This window comes from Ziziphus jujuba, chromosome 6 (assembly GCF_031755915.1).
Source record: "Ziziphus jujuba cultivar Dongzao chromosome 6, ASM3175591v1".
In the NCBI taxonomy this organism is placed as follows: domain Eukaryota; kingdom Viridiplantae; phylum Streptophyta; class Magnoliopsida; order Rosales; family Rhamnaceae; genus Ziziphus; species Ziziphus jujuba.
In genome coordinates this window covers 10,497,207-10,508,138 of record NC_083384.1, presented here as the reverse complement: position 1 = coordinate 10,508,138, position 10,932 = coordinate 10,497,207, and the positions used below count along the sequence as shown (strand labels likewise).

Genomic DNA, 10,932 nt, shown 5'->3' with positions numbered 1-10,932 from the left:
TTTGCATGAAAGTTGCGTCAGACTCTTTCGGCTTTCCTATTTTATTCTCCAATTTATTGAACAATATATGATTGACCAGTACATCATACAAATGTGCACTTTTAATGCACGTACTTTCTACGTGTACAATCTATTATTTTAGTACTTGAAATGTTTATTCCTAAAATCTCAAACAATAGCATAAAATATTATTTAAGAAGGATTGCGTCTGCCTTTGCATTCTGATTTATGTATTTAACACATTTCTTACAAATTTATAATTATTCTTAATAAGATTATAATCTAACTCGGTTCAATTTGATATTGTATATTAAATGGATCATAATAAAATTTAAAATTTCACCTGATCATATTTATTAAAACAAAATCTCAAAATTCAAAATTATAAAATGTAGCTGAGTAGGGTTGACATTCGAGAATTATATGTGTATGTATGTGTATATATATATATATATATATTATTTTTTTTTGGGCTTAGAATCCTATAACCCCGGCTCGAACCTGGGTGGAGATGGAAAGAAGACATGGCTAATCTATAATAATATTAATTTAAAATATTATTTTTTTTATTTTTCAATATTAAAATTCTAGTAAAAAATGTAAATTTTGTAGTGTAATTAAATTTTTACATGATATTTAAAAAAATAATAAATTAAAAAAAATAAAACCTTTATACATTTTCTTCTTAATTCTATTTAATTTTGTATTATATTAATATTTAACACCATAAAATATTAGATAAATTATTAAATCAATTCTCTCTCTCTCTGTCTCTCTCTCTCTCTCTCTCTCTATATATATATATATATTTTTTTTGGGTGAATTGAAAATCGTACCTATTGATTATAGAGGACCAAACATAAATTAATATTTAAAGCCAATATTCTAATCTAAAGGAAGAGTAACCATGAAGTTTTCATGCAGTGTTTTTGAACTTGATCTTCTTGTCGTTATTTTGGGAGAAAGAATATGTATCGATAACCTCGAGGTCGTCCACGTAGAATCAACTCTCCCAGTATGATCTAAAATAGGTGTCATTGAATGAAAGGGGTCTCCAATACTTGGTTTTCTTCTTCTCCACCAAATAACCCATTACTTAATTTGATTTGTTTATTCCTTAAATTAATTTATTTTTGAGTTTAAAAAATTTCTTATCAAATGAAAGGTAAATACAATGAAAAGACATGAATACTTCTCTTATTAAACTAATTTGCATATAAAATTAGTATTGAGTTTCATGCAAAACAAGCCACCTCACCTCCTAGAAGCTGCCAAGAAAGTAAGAAGCGTGAGCTGGGAACCTTGAAATGAAAGTATGTGGAAAGCTAATGAAGGTGATAGGTAATTTTTTATGAAAGATAAGGATGTGATGGGTTTTTCAATTTTATTATTTTATTAATTTCGTAATTTTATATTATCTTTTCTCAGTTTATTTTAATGCTAATTTGTCATTACATTGTTTTACCAATTTGGGACTATAAATACTGAATCACGATTTGTCAAGGAAATTAGAGCTAAAATAAAAGAAAAGAAAAAAGTCATCTCACCCTGTTGAAATCATCAAAAAGATGATGCAGCCTGAGCTTGTTCAGCCTTCTTCTTGGCCACTCTACAATGTTGCTGACTCACCTTTCGATAATCTTGGGCAGTACTATAATCTCACCATGGATTCTCATGATGATGATTTTGAATTTTCATCTCTGTATACCACCATAGAAAGTTATTCTGAACTATCCCAAAACCCATTTTCTTCCATGTTTTCTGGTGAGCCTGTTCAAATTGCAGTCTGTGATGATCCACTGAAAGGTATGTCACCAATGGAGGACTTATCTTTGAGTGGTGAAATTGAAGGAATTTGGGAAGAAAGTGTGGGAAGTTTTCCTTCACACCAATTTTCCAATTCCATTGAAATAAATGATTTGTGGAGTCCAAGCTCATCAATGAAATCTGAATCCCGCACGGATGTAACATCAATCCAACGATCACTAACTTTGCCAGGAGAAAACATGGAGATCGAAAACGAGCTAAGTGTCAAACATCTACTCCAGGCTTATGGAGAAGCCATGGAGAAGAACCAGAGAGAGCTTGCTGAGGTACTACTAAGATGCATCAGTGACAAAGTCAGTCCACTCGGCGAGGCCTTTGAGCGTCTTGCTTTCAACTTATCCAAAGAAGCTGAGGAACAAGGGAACTATCTAAAGCAAGCATCACTCAAGAACTTTGATGATGCATACAAGGCATTCAACCAGATCTTCCCCTATGAAAAGTTTGCTTATTTCACAGCAAATTCAGCGATACTTGAAGCTTTGCCTGGCGATGCAGAGACGATTCATATAATTGACTTCGACTTAGAAGGCCTTCAATGGGCTCAGATGATTGAGGCTGCTGCACAGAGACAAAAAGGACTGAAGCTGACATCTATCAAGATGGATGAGGAAGAAGCTGATTTCGCTCCTCAGCAATGGGGGTTTGAGGAGACAAAAAGAAAACTCCTTGACCATGCCAAAACTTTTGGACTAAAGTTGGAGGTGAAAGAGGTGAGAATTGAGGATTTGGTGAATGAAATAAAGAGGACAAAGAAGAGAGGTGGAGGTAGAGAATTCTTGGCCTTTAATTGTATGGCTGAGCTTCCACACATGAGAAGGGTGAGAAGTAGAAAGCATGTGATGGAGTTTCTACGAGTAGCTAAAGATTTGCTATCTAATTCAGCAAACTGCAAGAGCAGTTACAGGGGCATTATAATCTTAGGTGATGGAGATCCTTGTGAGAAACTGAGCAATTGCTCAAGTTTCAGTCCTTTCTTTAATGGTTGTCTGGAACATTACCAAGCCCTGTTAGAATCAATGGAATCGAGTTTCCCGATCCGTCTTGCAGAAGCAAGAATGGCCATGGAGTGTCTGTTTATCTGGCCTTACATCTCATCTCAGGCTTGGTACCAGAAGTGGAAGGAGATTAAAGAAGGTTTCCATCTTCAGGCAGGGTTTGGATTGGAGGGTTGGAGGCTGAGCAAAGAGAGTTTGATGGAAGCCAAAGAAATGTTGAGAGAAGAGACTTCTTACAGAGTAAAGATTGAAGGACAGAATGGAAATGAAATGAGCTTGGAATGGGGGGATATACCTCTGGTTAGAGTTTCAACCTGGATAAATTAAAGCTGAAGAAATACTTTTTGGTTTTCCTATCTGTTTTCATTCCAGTGCATGTATTGTGTGACCTGACGTACTATTAATTTGTTGCTGTATGTATAGATTGATTGTATTATTGTTGTAGTATAAATAGCAAATGCCAAATTGGCAAAATTATTCTATTTTTGCTGTCTAAAGCAGTTCAGTAAATTGTCTAATGTGTTCCATAAGGTGGAAATTCAGATTCAGAGTAGAAGAATGTCTAAAAACATGGGTCACGGATGAATACCAAGTCTTGTACTTTAAGACAAATTGCATAAATCAGTTTGATAGGTCATCCATTTCTTTTTATTATTATTATTTTTCTCAAAGTGGAATCCTTTAAACAATTTGACATGCTCATTTTGAATCTTTCGTGAAAGTTTAATGTAAATATTATAAAACGAAATTTCATGTTTTACTTTGGAAGTACAATTTTATCACTTGTTTCGAATAGAAATTTAATGATTTATCTTTCCATTTTTTGGGTACAAATTTCATAATTTAAAGGCATTATCTTTATGGTCAAGAGGTTAAGGCATTTGCGTACATCAGCTCCAATGAAATTGAAAATTGTCGCATTTTACGTCTTTTGCTCTGTGCATACTTGTTATTTAATCTGAGCCAACACAACATTATGTTCCTTAATTAAATATAATAAGATCAAAATTCTTATTTTATAATAAAACGTGTGTTTTGATGGCATATAACGGATAAACCACACAACAATCAAATAAAACAAAGTCAAAAACCAATCCAAGTTTACCATCAACATGAACAAGAACTGGCATATTTTATGTTTGGAATACAGAATGGCTTTTATTATATTAAAGCTTTAGTGTTCATTTCACTCTCAGCCTCATGCACATGTACTTTATACCTCCTCATATGTCTACCCAATGCTTATATGTAATTTCCCCAAGCGGGATTCAGCATCAGATAATTTTTTATGAATTTCCCTAAAAATTACCACCAAAAAAATTAGACTGCTCGTTCCTCCCTCCATCCCATTCTGATATACACCAATACATACAGAAATAATGAATTCTATTTAACCAAAAAACCAAAATCACCTAGTATTACGTTTTGATCTAACCATAAAACCACAAAATTGCATTTGCCAACCAGTGCAAGATGCATACATCAAATCATAAACAGAAAAGAAATATGTATAACTTCTTTGGATCACGCAAATTGGCAGAATAAAAGCAAATACCAAATGAAAAACAAAATTATCCTAGGCTCCTCGGTTGGACATCTTAAAATATATCTATTATCCTCCTGGCATTTATGTTTACTCCGAGATTCATGACTATCAATACAGTGCAAAAACTGTGGCTTTTGACTGAAAGAAAATGTCCGAAATAACCTAGGGAACCAGCGCTACAGATTTGCATATGTGAATACAGTCATCATAACAAATATCCAATCTGTTTGCTCATATTACAACTGAAACTCAAATTAGATAGGGATCTCATCCTAAGATGGAGTTATCATTTGATTGGTACGGCCAAAACGCCTACCTGAAGTAAATGGAGATTTGTGGAATATCTATATCATTGTCTTCATCGTCCTCACATGCCACAACCACATCAAAGTGCCGCCGGTACGGAGGCAGCTCTGCCTTGGCCACATCCCTAGCCAGGTCAACCAATTTCTTGTCCATGCGCTCTCTATGCTTTGGGAACATGCTATTATAAAGCAAGCAACTCCCATAAGAGATGCTGTAAGCATTTAATCCCTTATCTTTGAGCCACTGAAGGAGGTCTCTGAGAGTAGGATTATCCTTTAAAATCCACCTGTCCCATACTGTCCATTTCATGTCTTGGTGCTTGATCACCTTAGGAGGAACTGGTTCAGCCATGGAGAAGAGAGGAAGGGCTAGATTGGCAAAGGTGTTACGGTAATCCTCCAACCTGTGCCCTCCATCCAAAACCTTGTACAGCTCCAAGCAAACCAGGCCTGTTGCCATAGCAGTGGAGGTTGCAATTGCAGGAATAATCCTCCCAGCAATGAACTTGGCCTTAAGCTTGTCCACTTCAGGGATTCCATAGTTCCTTGCCCTCATGTTTGCAAGTCCAGCTATTAGGTCCATATGATAGTTTGCATCATCATCCTGCATATGTAAAATGTGTCAAAAAGTGCTCTAAAAGTAGATACATTAATCAAAAAAATAATCTCTCTTTCTTTTTTCTTTTTTTTTTTTTTTTTTTTTTTTTTTGGTTGGCAAACTGATATCTACACAGATCTGAAATATCCACTTTCCAATCTTAACCAAAAGAGGGAAAGGATAATTAGGAGGATGAGATGAAAAATACCTTTTCAAAGTGAATTGGGTTCATCTTGAAACCTGGTGGCAGCTGCTTCTGACATTTGTCCAACTTCATAATCAACTCATCGATGACTGCAGCATCATCAATAGATGCAGTTGAAAGGCTTGTGGCTTTCTCGTCTGTCACAATATTCACGTCTTTCTTTGGTTGAAAATCAGCAACAATCACCTTGTTAACAGCATCAGCTAGTTTTTTAGGAGACTTGACCCAATCAGGAATTAGGATGCCAAATGTCTCTGCTCGTAGTATTGCTCCTGCCATTACAAATTGAAGGTGGCTGGTATCATCAGCTGAATACAGCAGGGGGCGTGGGAAACGCTTGGGGGCAGACCAGAATGGGGTACCATTACTGGTTGTAGCATCCTCAGGAAAAGTATATGTCAGCTGCTTCACACGGTTAGCAAAGTAATCTTCAAATCTGGTTCAATTAGAAACATGCAATCAGAGCCAATAATAAAAGGTGATATAAAAACATCATGATTACAACTGAAATAAGAACAGTACTTCAGCCGGGCCCAGCTGATGCAATCTTGGAAATTTTCACATCTCTCCCTGTCAAGACATTCGAGAACACGTTCCAAGTTATCCCTGGCCTGAGCATCACCAGCATTCTTCATTGCAGAAGTATATTCACTAGGATTGGTAAGATAGGCATTCACTTCAGCAGGAGTCTTCTCTAGTAAACCCTCAAATTCAGAACGAGCCCATGTCAAACAGTGATCAATGTTATGAGGGAATGAATGAACTGTGCACATGGGTGCTTGCTTTTCAGGTGGGTCACGTGAGGCACCATAATTCTCAGTCAAGTGAGGAATGACCATTTGTGTGTTGCACTTGGCACCTAATGTTCCAGACTCCAACAGTGGTTTCTGGAAATACAAGCATCTCTGATCAATGTAAAGCCTAGCATTGACATTGTCCAATGCATTGACAACAACATTTAAATTCTCCCAAAATGTATCATCAAATATATTTTCAGTCTCAGGGCTTGCACGATTCTGCAGTGCTTCAATGTTTAGACTTGGATTAATCAAAGCAGCAGCAGAGGCAGCCACTGTTGATTTAGCCTGCCCAATGTTCCAATCCCTGAAGAGAAATTGTCTGCTAAGATTACTCTTCTCAATGACATCATCATCTGTTATTGTCAACTTCCCTTGTTTACCACAACAAACACCCATCAAAGCTAAATTCTTCAAAAATTCACACCCTAGAGCACCAGATCCTACAACAAAAACTCTTGAGTCCTCCAGCTTTTTCTGCAGCTTGGATCCAAAAACTGAAATTTGTGCATCATAGCGGCTGTTTAATGGCTTCAAATCACTGGGATCTAAGGGTTCCACGGGAAGGGACTCAACTGAATCAAAGTAGAAAAACTGTCCACAAAAAATTAAAGAAAGTGCATATGAGATGATCTCTTTGTCCAAAACTTCAAAGACAGGAAGCTAAATTGAAAAGCCTCGAGCAAAACTAGTTTAGTAAAATCAATGACAAAAGCAACCAAACATAGAGATTATATTATAAATCAGAAAATCAGTCTCAAACAATCTCCAGATAAGTATAACATGTTTCAAGTAAGCCCGGTTATGATAACATAAATCTCCAGTATATTAGAAGAATCAAACATATACTGAACTAAGGTAATTACCTGGAGAAGAGGATGAAATTTCCCAGAACAGGCCTTCACAACTTCCTGTCCAACAATTCCACCAAACATTGCAGCCATGGGATTCAGAACAGCCCTAGCACCAAATGCAAAATGCCTGAGAAGTTTTTCATCAATTTCCTCACACCTTCCATCTGTTGAACTATCATTGATGCTAGCAACCAAAGAAATGAACTTTTTAGCATCATCCTCTGATCCAGAAATGGGAAATCGTCCCAGCTCCACTGTAAACTTATCCAGTGCCCGAAAAGCCAAGTGTAGGAGAGGTGGACGATCAAATTTGGAAAAGTCACTTAGAAGAAAATCGCCAGGATCCTCTAATGCTTCTCGCAGCGGCTTAAAGTTCAGCACCTTGGGTTGTTTCACTTGTGTGACTATACCACCTTTCTCATATGAAGCATAATTTGTAGTATCCTCTTCAATTGTGAATGAGTAGGGTCTTGCGTTTTTAATCTTCCTAGGTTTTCCATCATTCAATTCTGTCATTCCATGTATTTCAGAGAACACAACCAGATCCCCATCCTGAAACTCGAGCCTCTCATCATCAACACATGCTACAAGAGCAGGGTTGTCATTGCTAATTGATGCTATAATGCCCGTGTGTGGATCCTCACCATCAACATCAACAACGGTAAACTCAGGACCAAAATCACAAAACACACTACCAAAGAGGCCTCTAACTTCAGATTTGATAAAAGAAATTGGTGGTTCATGATTATGGCAATAATCATTGAATTCAATTGCTTTCTCTAAACTGATATCAGTGAAAACAACAGCCTGAGGAAATTCAAATTCCAAAATTAATAAAGTAAATTAATGAACAACAGAGACATAAAAGATGCAACGGGCACTGTGGTAAAATTAGATAGGAAACGAAGATTAAAAAATACAAATATAAATAAGAAATGACATGCTACCTGAAAATTAGAAAGCTGTTCCTTAGTGAGTTCTGTGGTTATAGTTGAAATGAGCACCGCATTATTAAGTTCTTGCAACTTTTGAACAGAGGCAAGGGCACGGTTCTTCCCAACATCATCCTCCGAAAAGATGAAATTGCTAGACAAATCCCACAGCTCAACGACTCCTTCATCATGCAACGTCACAGACTTGACACCAGCAAGAACAAGATTCTTTGCTGCAAGAAAGACAAGCCAATCACTAAGACCACCATAGTTCCTATTCTTTATCTACCAAGCATCGCTTCATACAATAGAATCACAATTTCTCTCTTAAAACTCCATATAAATGATGACCAAAAAATTTTATGTTATTATATCATGCATGATGGTGGATGGATGTCATATCGTATATGCATATGTGTGTGTATAAATGCATAACCAAATAATATGTATACAATCAACATGGATACATAGAATCACATAGGAGCAAAATTCACAGCTCGATATCTCTAAAACAAAGCTGTAATATAAATTGCCAGTCATTAAAGGAAAGATCATTTAAAAAAAAAAAAAAAAAAAAAAACCGTGAGGGGCAAACGTTAAGTCACCAAAGTGGTCAAAAAGTTCCAATTGGCATAATTTACAGGACCTAGCGAAACTATAACATCATATACATAGTTTAGGACCTTAAGTTTAGGACCTTAGGCATGTGTATTCCCCCTGTTCCTTGGCTTTCTAGGAAAGCAAGCAAAAGAAATTACCAAAACAAACCAGACTGAGAACAAAAATAAACTGTTCAGGCATATAACGGAAGCTAGAAAACCTAAAAGCAGATCAAATATCACTTTTGCATACCAATCTCAGCTCCTAGGCCTTGTATCCCCGATACAAGAATGTTGGAGGCAAAAAGCCGCCGCATAGTCTCGCGGCCGTAGACGGCGAGCTGACGACTGTGTAGATCCTCATCGATATCCGGCGATCTCCCGTTACCTAAAGGCATGATCGGCGATTTGACGTCCGTAGCACTAGTATTATTTTTTATCTCCTCCTTGTTGTCAATGGTGTTGTTGTTGCTGTTATCGGAGCTCTTGGAGTTCCCCGTGGTCGCGGCCGATGAGCAAAGCTTCTTGATCGGAGATTCTGCGGCGAAATCTGGTTCTCCTTCTTCAACTACAGCCTCTCCTCCCGCAGCTCTCTTTCTTGGAAGCATATAGTGCGATGAACTGCCCAAATACATTTCCATCCACCACAGAAAAAATAAATTAAAAAAACCAAACAAAAAGTCTCCGTCCAGTTGCCTCAGTATATAAATATTTAAATCAGATTTAAAAAATAAAAATAAAAATAACCGTAACAACTTAGTTTAGCTACAGCATGTTTTCTTCTTTTTTTTTTCTCGATTTTCTCGGCAACCAAACAGATGACAAACACTGATCTTCAATCTTTTACTGTTTCTAGAATCTTCAGAATATATATATATATATATAATATCTATCGGGAAAAAGAAAAATATGACATATTCTAAAAAATAAAGAGAGACGCAAAGAATGTACCGAATAGAACGGTGACAAAGCGATAGGGTGGCGACGGAGATGGAAGAAAAAGGAAGCTAAGAATTTTTGGTGAGTTAGCGTGGTTCGTAGGTTTCTATTAGGGTTTGAGAGCTGTGAGATTCGATGATGATGATGATGGTCTTCTCCTCAGGTCGGTTCATCTCTCTTTGTAGGGAGAGAGATAGAGAGAGAAGAGAGTAGTGTTGGGTGTGGTGGGCCGAAAATGAGGCAAATGGGGATGGGGCGAATCATGTCTTCTTGTCTTCAGGGCCCGTTTGGTTATTGGAAACATCCCAACCTCATCTTGGATTTAGATTTTCCCTGTACAAGATTGGGATTAGCGTCCTAAATAAAAACAAATTACATAATTTGAGAAAACAAAAGAACGTTAGCTGGGCTGAGTTTTCTTCGTATTCGTTTTGTCTTTTTTCCAACTTGATGTTTACCTAAGGACCTTGGTAAATGGGATTGAATTAAAGTATAACAAAGTTTGAATTCAAATTACTTGGAGAAGAATTTCCTTCATAAAAAGATTAAGCTTGTTTTAGCCAAAAAAAAAAAAAAAAAAAAAAAAAGAGATTAAGCTTGAACAAATGATATCATATTATAAGACCCAATCATTTCATTTGTTAACAAATCAATAAATATGCATATATAAAGGTAAATGTCTTTCTTTTTTATTTTTTTATATCGGATGAAAATTAGATTCAAAATAATAGTAAGCTTTTATTGAATTGTATTTACAAAAATTAAAACTTATATATAATAGCTTCATATTATTTAATATCTAAAATTTAATGACTCACATAAATAACTTTCAATTGGGCTAAAATATTTCCATCAAAGGAAGGGGAAAAAAAGAAAAGAAAATAGGCTAAAATGGTTCTTCATGTGCAAGAATTTATTTTTGTGACTTGTGATCCGTGAAAACTTAACACTTCTATATTCTTTTAGATTTCCTTTCATGCCGTTTGCATTTGGATTAACATTTTTGAATTTTATTTTTAATGATTCAATCCGTGTTGGTTGTAATTTTTTTTTTTTTTTTTCCCTCCTTCAATGGAAATCTTCTTTGATATCGGTTGGTGATGGTTATCATTTACATATTTTCATTATTATTATTATTATACAACATGACTTTCTTCTTTGGTAGAAAAGAAAAAATGATGCATTATTATTATTTTTTTTAAACAAAAGAATATTGAACATTGTTGTGCACTAAGGCATAAATAACTAAAAACAAGTATATCTGAAGTGGATGGGCATATTGATTCATGAGGAAACAAAACCAAGTGTCAAACTTATAATTTTGTTATTACATAA

The 10,932-nt window shown here is 35.8% G+C and overlaps 2 protein-coding genes across 2 annotated transcripts; one reads left to right on the top strand and one right to left on the bottom strand.

Moving 5' to 3' along the window:
• The first annotated feature begins 1,113 nt into the window (after positions 1-1,113).
• LOC107431053 (protein NODULATION SIGNALING PATHWAY 2) lies at positions 1,114-3,304 on the top strand. Its single transcript, XM_016041926.4, has one exon. It carries the CDS (start codon positions 1,569-1,571, stop codon positions 3,147-3,149), a length of 1,581 nt encoding a protein of 526 aa, XP_015897412.1. The 5' UTR covers positions 1,114-1,568; the 3' UTR covers positions 3,150-3,304.
• A 1,107-nt stretch (positions 3,305-4,411) lies between these two features.
• On the bottom strand, positions 4,412-9,849 carry LOC107431070 (ubiquitin-activating enzyme E1 1). The gene is made up of 7 exons (XM_016041944.4): positions 9,610-9,849; positions 8,912-9,279; positions 8,075-8,292; positions 7,140-7,934; positions 5,999-6,867; positions 5,480-5,912; positions 4,412-5,277 (listed from the first exon to the last, which is right to left on the bottom strand). The coding sequence occupies exons 2-7, from the start codon at positions 9,264-9,266 to the stop codon at positions 4,681-4,683; spliced, it is 3,267 nt and encodes a 1,088-aa protein (XP_015897430.2). The 5' UTR covers positions 9,267-9,279; positions 9,610-9,849; the 3' UTR covers positions 4,412-4,680.
• Between the last annotated feature and the right edge of the window lie 1,083 nt (positions 9,850-10,932).